This window comes from Schistocerca gregaria, chromosome 1 (assembly GCF_023897955.1).
Source record: "Schistocerca gregaria isolate iqSchGreg1 chromosome 1, iqSchGreg1.2, whole genome shotgun sequence".
Lineage (NCBI taxonomy): Eukaryota > Metazoa > Arthropoda > Insecta > Orthoptera > Acrididae > Schistocerca > Schistocerca gregaria.
In genome coordinates this window covers 838,631,231-838,645,923 of record NC_064920.1, presented here as the reverse complement: position 1 = coordinate 838,645,923, position 14,693 = coordinate 838,631,231, and the positions used below count along the sequence as shown (strand labels likewise).

At 40.7% G+C, this 14,693-nt stretch overlaps 1 protein-coding gene across 3 annotated transcripts in view; it reads left to right on the top strand.

The window, feature by feature from the left end:
• LOC126272328 (clustered mitochondria protein homolog) overlaps positions 1-14,693 on the top strand; it is a 352,199-nt gene that overhangs the window by 328,452 nt on the left and 9,054 nt on the right. For all 3 annotated transcript variants that reach the window (XM_049975113.1, XM_049975120.1, XM_049975130.1), the window contains exons 20-22: positions 1,928-2,053; positions 9,245-9,460; positions 13,724-13,932. In XM_049975113.1, the coding sequence (XP_049831070.1) occupies positions 1,928-2,053; positions 9,245-9,460; positions 13,724-13,932 (551 nt within the window). The remainder of the gene's footprint in view (positions 1-1,927; positions 2,054-9,244; positions 9,461-13,723; positions 13,933-14,693) is intronic.

Below are 14,693 nucleotides of genomic sequence, written 5' to 3'. Positions count from 1 at the left end.
TTTGCTTTTGTTGATGTTCATCTTATATCCTCCTTTCAAGACACTGTCAATGCCGTTCAACTGCTATTCCAGGTCCTTTGCTGTCTCTGACAGAATTACAATGTCATTGGCAAACCTCAAAGTTTTTATTTCTTCTCCATGGACTTTACTACCTACTCCAATTTTTTCTTTTGTTTCCTTCACTGCTTGCTCAATATACAGATTGAATAACATTGGGGACAGGCTACAACCCTGTCTCACTCCCTTCCCAAACACTGCTTCCCTTTCATGCCCCTTGACTCTTATAACTGCCATCTGGTTTCTGTACAAATTGTAAATAGCCTTTCGCTCCCTGTATTTTACCCCTGCCACCTTCAGAATTTGAAAAAGAGTATTCCAGTCAACATTGTCAAAAGCTTTCTCTGTGTCTACAAATGCTAGAAACATGGGTTTGCCTTTCCTTAATCTAGCTTCTAAGATAAGTCGTAGGGTCAGTATTGCCCCACATGTTCCAACATTTTTGTGGAATCCAAACGGATCTTCGCCGAGGTCGGCTTATACCAGTTTTTCCATTTGTCTGTAAAGAATTTGCGTTAGTATTTTGCAGCTGTGACTTATTAAACTGATAGTTCGGTAATTTTCACATCTGTCAACACCTGCTTTCTTTGGGATTGTAATTATTATATTCTTCTTGAAGTCTGAGGGTATTTCACCTGTCTCATACATCTTGCTCACCAGATGGTAGAGTTTTGTCAGGACTGGGTCTCCCAAGACCGTCAGTAGTTCCAATGGAATGTTGTCTACTCCGGGGGCCTTGTTTCGACTCGGGTCTTTCAGTGCTCTGTCAAACTCTTCACGCAATATCTTATCTCCCATTTCATCTTCATCTACATCCTCTTCCATTTCCATAATATTGTCCTCAAGTCTTGTATAGACCCTCTATATACTTTTTCCACGTTTCTGCTTTCCCTTCTTTGCTTAGAACTGGGTTTCCATCTGAGCTCTTGATATTCATACAAGTGGATCTCTTTTCTCCAAAGGTCTCTTAGCCAAGGATGGCATGCACATAACCAAAGTAAGCTGACATTACACAGATGTCACTGCGTACTGATGCAAGAACTCTACGCGTGTAGCATGATGTGGAGACCCTGTTTGAGATAATCATGAAATGTTCATTCCATTTTAGTTGGCTGTTGATGTACAGTCCAAGGAATTTAGTGTTAGTTACATCTGCTATTGAAGTGTTGTGTAGTTTTAAATTTATGGACTGATACTTCTTGTTTATTCCAAAGCACATGCTGTTTGTTTTCTTGATGTTGAGAGTTACGCTGTTCTCTGTAAACCATTTGTAAACATCTGCTAGTGCTTCATTGGCTTTTTCCAATAGCAGATCTGTGGGATATATTATCTTGTAGAAAATGTTACAATTTTAAAGATTGTTCAGTGGTTGTGATAACCTTACAGGCTTCTCTTTTCAGAAGACCTGGCCATTTTTAATTTTTTTGAGTTATTCACAGTAATGTAACACAGCAATAGTGTTAAATTAGTATTAAAATAATATATTCATTATAAATATAATTATCTTCACAAACTTTGAAATGAATGCTTATTTCATATCGCAGAACTCTGATGACTGTATTTTTGTTGCTGTCAGTTTACCATTTACCACAATATGCTTTAGAGCAATGACTATGACTATGACTATGATGATGATGATAACATAAGCCTGGTGTCTCAATAATGAACAATAAAATTGGTAATCAGTAGTGGGATGCCATATTATGCGTTATATTCCATTTCTATTTCTATTTGTTTTTAACATGTAAACAAAATTTTCACTGTAATTAAAAAAAAGTTACGAAATACAGTTTAAAAAAAATTAAAATAGAGGAAAATTATTGTGTGTGTTTGTGTCTGTCAGTAAATGATCCATTTGTTTTTGTTCCAGACACATCTTGCTCTATACTGTTTTGCTAACAGTCAAGTGAGCACTGCACTGAAACTCCTGTATAGAGCGCGGTACCTGGCACTGCTTGTTTGTGGTGAGAACCACCCCGAAATAGCATTACTTGATGTAAGTAAACTATACTTTCTTATTTATTTTGTATTTATGACTATGCAGACAGCAATGGTTTTGAAAGTGATCACTGGAAAGATTTTCATTAAATAAATACTGTTAGGAAAATGTCCCCCTTAAAGTGGCGACAAATGGAAACGTGGAAAGATGCAGTTGCTAACTTTCTGATACAGGGCTCCTTTTTCTGGTGGAACAGAAAAAGGGTTAGAGCAGAAAGAACCAGTAAGGTGTAGAATACAGGAAAAGTAGCAAGACATGGGTTCTGAAATAACCTTGTTGTCGCCGATATCCCAGAGGTTTTCCACACCATAAATCTGTATCTGCAAATGCTTCTAAACCTCCAAAATCTGCATACCTATCAGTTTCTAAAGATACAGTCATCCAAGTACTTCCTCCAGAACCAGACATAACAAGAACAGAGAAATCAAAATGACATCTTCTAAATACATTGGGACCTTCAATAATTTGTTGTTTGTTGGACGCATCGGTAACTTAATTTCTAACTGTATTCAAGCTTTTGTACACACGAAAATGATGTCGATAATAGCAATAACATCTCCTTGAAATTGCAGAGGCCTGCAAACAACTTGTCACTGTTTGTTAGTTATCAAATATTTGCAGTGCTGAGATGATGTTGTTATTGTAATCAATGAGGTCCCAAATTTTTTTTTAAAGATGTCACTTTGATTTCTCTGTTCTTGTTCCATCAATTTTTGGAAAAATTATTTGGACGACTGTAATGTAGTGGTCGTGCAGATTTTTGGAGATTTATAAACATTTCCAGGTATTGATATAATGCCATGTAATACATTAGGGATATTGGAGAGAACAAAGGTGGTTGTTGTTTTTTTTTTGTGTGTGTGTGTGTGTGTGTGTGTGTGTGTGTGTGTGTGTGTGTGTGTGTGTGTGTGTGTGTGTGTGTGTGTGTGTGAGAGAGAGAGAGAGAGAGAGAGAGAGAGAGAGAGAGAGAGAGAGCACAGCAAAAACAAGTGCCATGATAAATGCAGTGAACTACAGATTACCCATGACTATAACAACAGCATACTGCTGCATCAACAATATATTTTGCTGCCAGCATACAGGGACATTGACTCTGCAGTGTGGCTAATATCGTGGTGGTAAAGTGCAGACAGAGGAGTGTGGTGCTGCAACTATAGGGGGCTTTCAGCACTACATCAGTACAGACCCTGCATGTGGTGCTTGGGGCATACCCAGTAGACATAACTATTAAGTATTGTACAGCAACATAACTGCTGGAAAGGGCTAGACCAAACATAGTGAGAGACTTCTTAGGGGAAGGAAATATAGACCTTGAGAGAGTTTGAAACAGTGAAAATTCCTGGCAAAGATAGTGGGCAACTGCAACAAGCCATGTAGGGTATATGTGTTTTTCTCCAACATCAGGGAGCAGTTGAGGATGAAACATGTCAATTCCAGCCAGGGAATAATTAAATTCTTAATTTTCCATGGCCTGTGCCTCATGCATTTGCTGCACATAAACCTAGGTCAGGTGACTGGTTGTGGCTTTGGAGAGAGGGGGAGATCCCTAAACACACATTTCTATACTGTTATTGATGGTCACAGGAAAGGTAATACCCTCACTCAGTGACAAAACAAAATCACTTTGAGACCAACCACGAGAACAACTGTGTAGACGAAATATCTACAGCACTTCATAAAGAGTAATTGCATGGTGAGAATGCAGATGGCAATGGACACAGGTGCTGAATGTCTCCAAAGACTCCGACGATTGTCTGAGTGGTAGCAGATCAGATGACAGTGGCACAAGCATAGGCACACAGACATAGAATAATGACAATGTATAGTTACTGGACTGTTACGAAAAGAAGTGTTCCTTAGACAGTAATATTTGATTGTAAGAGACTTGGAAGAGGATAAGGAGGGAAGATGGAAGTCACAGTGGAGAGTAGTGGGGTGGAGTCCAACTGGTAAACCCATTGAAAGGTGGGCAGGAGGTGCGTGATGGTGTGAAGCTGTGAAAAGAATAGAATAGGAGGGGTGAACAGGGAAAGATAAGTGACTGCATAGGAAACCAGGAGCTGGGACTGCTGAATCAAAAGGGAAGGGATCCCAGTACCAACCAGAAGACTATTGACAGGGCTAAGTGGATACCACAATGGTGAACTGGGTCCAAGAGGTACAGCATGGAAGAGGTGGTTGATCTGTAAATTTGACAACCATAGTCCAGATGAGACAGAACTGATGCTCAGTAAAGACGGAGAATGGCCAAACGGTCCACGCCCCAAGAGGTGTGGGCAAGGAAGCAAAGAGCATTGAGTTTACAAGAACAGCCAACCTTCAGATGACGGATGTGGGGGCAACCAAGTAAGTTTGTTGTCAAATAGAACTGAGAAACAAAATTAAGGACTACAGTAAGGTATTGGGCATCGAGGTAGTGATCTGGGTCAGGATGGGCCACAGTACAGCAACAGAAATGTACCACTCTCAACTTAAAGGGAGAGAACTGAAAACCATGTGAGTGGGGTCCAAGTGCAAGCATGCCAGTTGACATCCTGGAGCTGTTGTTCTGCAGAGGCCAGTGAGTGGGAGCTAGCCCAAATACAGAAATCATCCACATACAAACCAGGGGTTACCAACAGTCTGGCAGTCTCTCCAAGTCCATTAATAGCAATTAGAAAAGGACACACTATATGGAGCCCTGTGGAACGCCATTCTCCTGGGTCTGCAGAGAGCTGAGAATGGTACCAACTCAAACTGTGAATGACTGATGGAACAGGAACTGGTGAATAAAAATTGGGAGGGGGCCCCGAAGACCCCACTCACGGAGTGTAGATTCAAGGACCCAATTGAGCCGGCAAGCCACCATCGATTCTATGTACTTGGAGGGGACGTCGGTCAGGATGACTGGCTGATAACTATCAATGGGTGATTGATCCTTGCCAGGCTTAAGGAAAGGAACCACGATACTCTCTCTCCAGTGAGAGGGGAAAGAGCCTTGGAACCAAATATGCTTAAACACCTGGAGGAGATGGGTACAAAGGCCACCTGTAACGATAAGGCCTGGAATGGAAGACAGCCACTGAAAATCACACCTGTGACGAAGAGACAGAAGAACCTAGAGAGGAGACAGTGTTGCCAACACACCCGTTTGCTCTGTTTGATTAAGGAACGGGCTTTGGCATGAAGATACTTAAAGGTAATAAGACTAGTGGAGGACAGATACCACTTAAGAATTGCAACTTGTGACGATAACAGATAGCGATGGGAGTGGCCATGCTCCAGCTTGGGAATGGCTGATGGTGAATGGAGCCTGTCAAGCAGGGAACAGAAATGCCAGCAGCATGGATTATCTTATCAGTCAAATATATGTGACTTCATCAATACAACCTGGCAAACAAGATGGAAACGTGACCTTGGAGGTATTTATAGACCAATCAGCATAATGGAGAGCCCAGTGAGGTGACCTGGTCAGAGGGAGGTGGTAAGGGAATGAGAGAATGAATGGGAAGTGGTCGACCAGCGTAAGGAAGGAAGAAGGGGAGGGGATGTGAGTGAAGGATTCAATGGTAGGAAAAGTACCATATATGGCACTAAAATGAGTAGAGGAACCATCCTTAAGAAGGCACAGGTTGTAGTCAACAAGAAAGTGGTCAATGAGGAGCCCCTGACTAGATGAAGCAGCACTGCCACACAAAGGGTGACGGGCATATCTCCGAGGAGGAGAGAAGTGGGAGTTGCTGAAGGAAGGCAATTAGGCAGCGGATGTAGATGACCTGTTAGGAAGGAAATAGAATTTGCAAACTGTGACAGCAGAGTCCAAATGGACTTGAACAGCAACTGCTTCCAATGGAGTACGAAGTGGAATCCATGTACTAACAATATCCATATGGACCAACATGGAGACGCCACTGGTAGCCCTCAAAGAGCCAACCCAGTTCCGACAGAAAGCACGGGACTCTTGAAGGGTCGGTGAGTGAACACCAGTAAAATGAAGTTCCTGGACAATGACTCGAGTTGATGAGTTAATGGAATAAGGAATTGCAGCTCTGGGAGGTTGTGGCAATGCCCCATTACAGTTCCATTGAAGAATCGTGGTGCGGATATCCAAATGGGAGGCAAATGGGCTAGAGCCACTCAGGCCATTGGGTTGTCATCTGTCACTGACAAGAGTGGGGTGGCATCCAGAACAGGATTTCAGGCTCAGGTTGAGACAGCAGAGGTGGCATATCCGGGGGCAATGGGGTGGGGGAGCTTGTCCTGGGATCTCTGTTTTTTCCTTCTTCTCTTTCCTAGGTTGAGGAGGTTAGGGAACAGAGGGAGAGCAGGGTTTTGCAAGATCCAGAACCGAAAGAGTTGTGCGTAGCAAATTGGGGTAGAAGGCTGCGGGGCTGAAAGATGCTGGGGAAGGAGTCCTGAGAGGGAGTCCAGTCACCCACGAAGAGGGGGCCACTTCTTTAGCTAAGGAGGGGTAGCAGCACCCGGAGAGGAGGGCATGAGAACCGCAGGGGAAGGGGGGAGGAGAGAGGGACAGGACTGTGGTAAAGGAAGAGGGAGGAGGGGGAAAGGATATAACAGAGGAAAAATTAGCAATCCAGGGAGTTATATTCTTGTATCTTCTTTTCTTTCTTATAAGCTGGGCAGTCTGATGAACATGGAGAGTGACAGTCGTGACAATTTACACACCCAGGTGGTGGAACATGGTGGATCCCCTTCTGAAGTGGGTGTACAGTCACCACAGAGAGGGTCCACCGTACATCTGAAAGACATGTGCCCGAAATGCAAGCTCCGAAAGCACTTCATGGGTGGCGGGATGGATGGCTTCACATCACACAAATAATACATGACATAGATCTCCTCTGTGAGGGTATCTCCCTTGAAAGTCAGAATGAAGGTGTCTGTATTGGTGCAGTTGTCCTCTATGACCTGTCTGCACATGCTGAACAAAACGAAAGCCCCATCGTTCCGGACTGGCCCAGAGTTCATCACTACTTTGAAGGATGAGGTCTCTCTGAAAAATGACTCCATGGACCATATTCAAAGAATGATGAAATGTAATGGACTCCAGGATATCACCAAAATGACCCCAAGAACAAAGAGCTGCAGATTGGTTGGGAAAAGAAGTTCTGATCAATAGGGGACCTGACTGCATCTTACTGATAGTTTCCATTTCACCAAACTTGTCCCCCTTCAATATTTTCAACAAAAAATAATGACTTTGTGATGGTGAATGTATCCCTGTCCATCATAGTACAGACCATGTAATGTGGAAAGCATTTTGTCCCCAAGCCAGCGAGCCTGCCCCCTCATCCCAGGGTGTAACCAGGGAAAGAAAGGCCACAGGGTCATAAGAACAGCACTCCATGATCACTTGCCACTTTGAAGAAATGGCCATAGGAGAACGGCCAAATTTTTGGAGTGTGATATGCCTCATGTGCAAAGCATATATCCTGATACCACTCAATTCGATGAGGGGCTCTCCGCATGGGTGCCACCCAGCTACAGCAAGGGCCGACTGGCGTGGCAGCCGTTGCTGTGGGGTTCCAATATTCCAGAATGACAAGCAACCACTCCTAGACATACGTGGAGGAGGCAACAGCTCAGGTATCAGGTGATCCATGTGTTGTTAGGGGGCTCAGTCAAATGGCTACACAACAGCCCCGCCACACAGACTAGCTGCACATGCTGGTGACTTATCAGGGTGGAGGGGGCTATGGGAGGGAAGGAAGGGGAGAGAGGAATTCACAAGGAAGGAGGTATAGGAATTCACACTATAGATGCAAGAGAGGGAGTTCTTCCCCAAATGGGTCACATTACAGAAAGAGAATTTAGAAGTGGAGGTCAAACCCCAAGAGGGACAAATAATGCCTAAAGGGAAGGATGACAGGAAAAGCAAGGGGAACAAAACCACAAGGAATATAGGAAACCAGGTGGATAGCCAGGTTCAAATAAGTAAGAACACTGACAGAGGGGAAGGAGGGGAGGTATGGGAAGAAAATGCAGTCTGGGAAGTAAGAATGGGCTGCTGTAGCTGAGGGCTCCATGTGCACCATGCTTGAACTCGTGAAAGAACCATAAGCCTCCAGGGGTCGGAGAATGTAGAAAAACTGGTGTGTGATGTGTCAAAGCCATCTTCAAATGTTATGTTGAAAACTTGTGTGTGATATTTCATCTTCTACATTGTCAAGAGAACAAATATGTTTTGCTACTGATTTGTTAACACACTTTTCCACATTTCCACCCTGATAAAATTTTTCTGAAATTAAAAACTTTACTCTGAAAATCTTAGGTTACATGAAAATGTGCCTCTAATTAGGTTCATGGGGTATGTGTGGCCCACCCAATTTTCGGAATCTGCCAGATTACAATTTTTTTGGTGTTTTAAGTGTATTACTTATCACAAAGGAAATAGTTTTTGAGCTTTTATTTTTCAGATTATGCAAAATAAAATTTAACCATGAAAGTAGGAAAAGTTAGTGTGAGTTAACATAAAGATGACTCTTTAAGTTGCAGGCACACACAATCAAATTGTCTTCCATGAAGACGAATGCCTTGCTATAATGTTATGACATGGGGAAGAAAGTATTTTGCTAAAAGCAGTGAACTTACGGCACAAACCAAGTGTTGGACATCATGTCAACTATTTCAGAGGTCTTCAGTTATATCTCTGTCAGAGGGGTCAAAAGCAGAATGATACATCGTATGGATAGAGGATCTAGTTCTCATTTCTGTGCTGATATCGTTAGACCAACAATTATGATATGCCTATGTAGCAGCTGTTTATTTCCTATCATTAAATTTCCATTTCTGTTGACAGCAATAACTAAATATGTTATAAAAATTCATCTTCTGTGTCAAAGATACATTATATATCAAAATATATGAAGGAAATCTATTGAAAACTTGCAAAGAACATAAATTTTTAAAAACTGAAAGCAAAGAATATAGGGATATTAAACACAAGGTATTCCATTTCTGGTTTCAGGAATTATGAGAGTGGCGACTTGTCAGTACATTTCAACGTATTTTTCTTTTAATTTCACATTAAAGTTTTATATCTGAAATGCTATCTAACAGTTTATTTTACAAAGCAAAATCTTTGAGACAAATACATTCATTCAAATTGTTTATGTATCAGTGTTCTATTTAAAACTCAGTAAGAAATTGTAATTACCTGTTGTGACATTTAGTTCTCGGTCTCTTTTGCAGAGCAACATCAGCCTGATCTTGCATGCTGTAGGGGAGTATGAACTTTCATTACGATTCTTGGAGAAGGCTTTAGCACTCAATATCCGGTACTATGGCCCAAAGTCCCTAAAGGTTGCTGTCAGTTACCATTTGGTGGCTCGTACACAGAGCTGCATGGGTGACTTTCGATCTGCCCTAAACAATGAAAAGGAGACATATGCAATCTACAAGCAACAGGTATGATGATCCAGTACTAACAAAACCGTAGTTCAGTTCAAACTTATTCTTTCTTTTTGTTAATGTGTTAAGTTACTGAAATGTGGATGAGGATAGGTGGTTGAACTAAAACACACACATCATTACTATTTATAAATGTGTCCATATAAATGTGCCACATATACTGTACAGAATGACACTACTGTCACATCACAGTACTTGCACTGAGACAGTTTGGTGCAAACTACTCAGCTGCCCCAATGAGCACACACAAAAAGAGAAACATAAGGTAGAAATCCCTTTGGTTTCAGAGCCCAACACATTAATTAAATAGATTTAATTAACCATCTACACATCATTCATCCTTATGCACACCTATTCCCAAGCATTTGGCAAATGGATTGTATCACAGCGGAAGACCCAGGTGGTATTCCTGTTGTACACTCATCCAACATATGGTATTCTGGTCTTGTCATATGTCTATCTCACCCTACCAGGATCGGAGCCAGCTGTGAAAGCAGTCATATCATACACCAAATCCGTTGTAACATTTTCACAACTATTTATGTAGGCATGACCTTGAAGCTGCTGTCCACCAAAATAAAAACCATTTCCAGATTGTAGCCAGGTGCAAACTTCTGCACCCAGTAGCCTTTCTGTTACCATCAATAGTTATGTTAGAATGTGATAGTGGATGTCTTAATTAAACACAGCTAGTCAGATAATCATAGGTTGAAAATCTACCACAGTAGGGCACTAACAATGAGTGCACAAAAGTGTGCCAACTAACAGATGTGTGTTATGATAGAGAGTGCAGATACTGTTGACTTAACTAGAGTTAATTGCTTAAGCTCCAATGTCAAAACTTTACAACTTTAGATTTGTCTATTGAGTGAAGCTTGATTATTAATGAGCTGTTCAGCCAGATGGTTTCCACAGCATAGTCCATAATGGATATAGTTGATGTTTTGGCAATGCCATAACTGTCATTATGATAATAAACTGTGCTGCAAAAACAACACTGCAGTCGAGGCTGAGATGAGGTGCCATAAGGTGCAATGTCAATAATAATAATAAAAATCTGTTGGCCATAAAGCCCATGTTGTTGTTGTTGTTGTCTTCAGTCCTGAGACTGGTTTGATGCAGCTCTCCATGCTACTCTATCCTGTGCAAGCTGCTTCATCTCCCAGTACCTACTGCAATTTACATCCTTCTGAATCTGCTTAGTGTACTCATCTCTCGGTCTCCCTCTACGATTTTTACCCTCCACGCTGCCCTCCAATGCTAAATTTGTGATCCCTTGATGCCTCAAAACATGTCCTACCAACCGATCCCTTCTTCTAGTCAAGTTGTGCCACAAACTTCTCTTCTCCCCAATCCTATTCAATACCTCCTCATTAGTTACGTGATCTATCCACCTTATCTTCAGTATTCTTCTGTAGCACCACATTTCGAAAGCTTCTATTCTCTTCTTGTCCAAACTAGTTATCGTCCATGTTTCACTTCCATACATGGCTACACTCCAAACAAATACTTTCAGAAACGACTTCCTGATACATAAATCTATATTCGATGTTAACAAATTTCTCTTCTTCAGAAATGCTTTCCTTGCCATTGCCAGTCTACATTTTATATCCTCTCTACTTCGACCATCATCAGTTATTTTACTTCCTAAATAGCAAAACTCCTTTACTACTTTAAGTGTCTCATTTCCTAATCTAATTCCCTCAGCATCACCCGATTTAATTTGACTACATTCCATTATCCTCGTTTTGCTTTTGTTAATGTTCATCTTATATCCTCCTTTCAAGACACTGTCCATTCCGTTCAACTGCTCTTCCAAGTCCTTTGCCGTCTCTGACAGAATTGCAATGTCATCGGCGAACCTCAAAGTTTTTACTTCGTCTCCATGAATTTTAATACCTACTCCAAATTTTTCTTTTGTTTCCTTTACTGCTTGCTCAATATACAGATTGAATAACATCGGGGAGAGGCTACAACCCTGTCTCACTCCTTTCCCAACCACTGCTTCCCTTTCATGCCCCTCGACTCTTATTACTGCCATCTGGTTTCTGTTCAAATTGTAAATAGCCTTTCGCTCCCTGTATTTTACCCCTGCCACCTTTAGAATTTGAAAGAGAGTATTCCAGTCAACATTGTCAAAAGCTTTCTCTAAGTCCCATGTGTTTTAATATTTGCTGATAAATGGAGAACAATAATTAACTTCCATCCTGAAAAGGTGATTAATAACTACAAACTAATATTGAGACACTTTTTGGAAACGAAACAAGAACTTATTCTTAAAATGAAACTTTCACTTTTGCAAATCATATTTTTCAGAGAAAATGTTAAAATAAAAAAGCAAGCCTGCCTTTGTGAATATTTCCCAGTCTCAGAAATTGTTGCAACGAACTCTTTAATGGTGCATACTGGATTTTGGTAAACATGCATTAACCCTGTGTTTGTGATAAGAGATTAATGTTGGCTATTATTCAAATGCTAATTGAAAGCTTTATTTTTTGAAATAGCAGAGATCATCATCATCTTCTTCTTCTTCTTCTTCTTCAAATCCAAAGTCCTCACTATTGTTTTCTATTCTGCGTTGGGGTTTCTGGTTGTAAGCAGTCTCATTTCTCTCAGATGTTAGTACAATTCCAAATCTTTTGGGTATTGGTAGTCTTCTGTTTTGGAAATGTTGAGTATACCATCTTCTCACCCCGACAGTGCAGCACCTTACTGCTCTGTAAGCATTATGAATGTTGGCTAGCTCACTGTTTACATAACTGTACATGGTTCATTATTGCAGTGTGATACAATAAATTACAACTAGCATAGCACTGTGTAATAGCTGATTAGTCTAGCAGAAGTACACTAACACACACACACACACACACACACACACACACACACACACACACACACACACACACACAACAACTTGGTCCCCCCCCTTCCCATGGCACAAATGTCTTCTCACTTGTTGTTGACGGACTGCTGTTAATGGCTCTTGTGTGCAGAATGGAACATTTGCAACTTATGGTTATTAGGTGAATATTGCTTGGTTTAATGTGTTCCCTATCCTGCTCTGACAATTGTTGCAATAGATGATTAATGGAAAATCTCATATAAAGATGTGAAACAAATACTAACAAAGAGATAGAGGGGCTGGCCAGTACTTACCTCAGCTCAGTACAGCCGATAGATACACAAAAAAACAGAAAATTTATGTTCCTAGCTTTTGGAATAAATGTTCCTTCATCAGGGACAAGAGGGGAAAGAAAGGGAAAGTGGATTTAGTTACAACCCAGGTTGTGAAGCAACAGGGAAAGGAAAACAGGGAGGGTAGCAAGGATGGAGGCATGGTTGTCAGAGGGAAGGTCTCCCATAACCTCAAAACTGTTTCCTACGTATGAAAAGACTTAATATATGATGCAAACTTTCACATTATTGAAACTAAGAAGGGGACATTACAGATCAACACTCTTTGAATTTGTTTGTACTTAAGGGATTTCAATAGAACTGTTTAGTCTCTGGATATAAAAAAGAAGATATTTTATTTTTAGTCTGATGATTCCGCACTCACATTTTCATGGAATTAATAAATAAAAATCAAAAGCTATCATTTTTATTAAAAATTGTGATCCAACATTTGTTAATTGACAATTTCATTTAGTATGGATACGGAATTTAAATAGAAGTTACAAGAAGGTTACTGTTAGTGAGATTTGAACCAGCAACTTTACAATTACAAAGATTTTTGTTCTTAAAAGTGCTCTGAATTCTTCTATACTTCAAAGGCAGTAGTTTAGAGTTTCCTTGGGAATTACATAACACTGATTTAGGCAAGTGAAATCCAGTCACTGACTTTCAAATCTTATAAATGTGAAACTGAAGAGGTGCAGTCTGCAAGGGCCCCTAGAAAATAGGGGTAAAAAGGGGAGGCGTGGAGTGTATGAAAATGGAAGTTTCATACCTACAGCACTACTCACTTTAAATATGTAATACTTAGTTTCATAGAAATGTTGAACACTTTTCAAGTTTCTTTGCTCTGTATAAGAACGTTTCCTTCTTCACTCTGGTTAGTTTTAATGTGGTATGCTTTGAACTGTGTAAATGCTTCCCCAGTGCTTTGCTCCTGTTGTAACACAGACACAGGTAAATTCTTCACTAAATTCAGAATACCGTATTATTGAATTATGTGATGCAACTGATACTTTTTCTTAACCAGTTTTCAATTTCTCCAGTTTCCTTCAAAGTATTTTAATTTAAAATTGTTTCTTTCAGCTAGGTGAATCGCATGAAAAGACACGAGAATCTTCGGACTGTCTTAGACACCTAACATCTCAAGCTGTGGTGTTACAGAAAAAGATGAACGAAATCTATACGGGGAAACCAGGGGCAACATTGCCTCCAATACAAATACAACCTCCTTCAATGGGCAGTGTTCTTGATATGCTGAATGTCATCAATGGAATTTTGTTCGTGCAGATCAGGTTTGTAAAACTGGAAATTCTCTCTCTCATCCTTCTCCTCCACCTCCCCTGTATGTATGCTTTATAAAGTTCACATCTGCTCTTTGGTTCTTCTCTACAAATCGAAAATGTGGAAATGGAACCAATAATCTGCTTTCAGTACTGGGTAAAAATGTAATGGCAAGCTGGCCGGGGTGGCCCAGCGGTTCTAGGCACTACAGCCTGGAACTGTGTGACCGCTACAGTCACAGGTTCAAATCCTGCCTCGGGCATGGATGTGTGTGTTGTCCTTAGGTTACTTAGGTTTAAGTAGTTCTAAGTTCTAGGGGACTGATGACCTCAGAAGTTAAGTCCGATAGTGCTCAGAGCCGTTTGAACCATGTTGTAATGGCAAACCGAAAAGTAAGCTTAGTTTTTATGTAGTATGGTAAGCAGTCAACAACTGTCACACTGACTTGTTCTGTGGGGTAAGTGTCTTTAGAACTGTGATAGTAAGAAAGGCACAGTACTTCTAGATCGTCCACAGTGGCTGCTGAAAATGAGCATACCAAATTTGAAATTTGTTCCCCAATACATTATTTAGTGGCAGAAATTTCAAAGCTATTAACTTTCAGGACAAAATTTATGCTGTGTATGGATGAAATAGGATGAGTGAATAAGTAAGATGTTGATTTTGTCATTAAAGAGTGGGAAGGTTGCAAACTGTTGTGACTACATGGCTAGGGTACCACAAGCCATATGTTTATGGAGTTCCAAAGCTCCTTTCTGAGAACTATAAAATT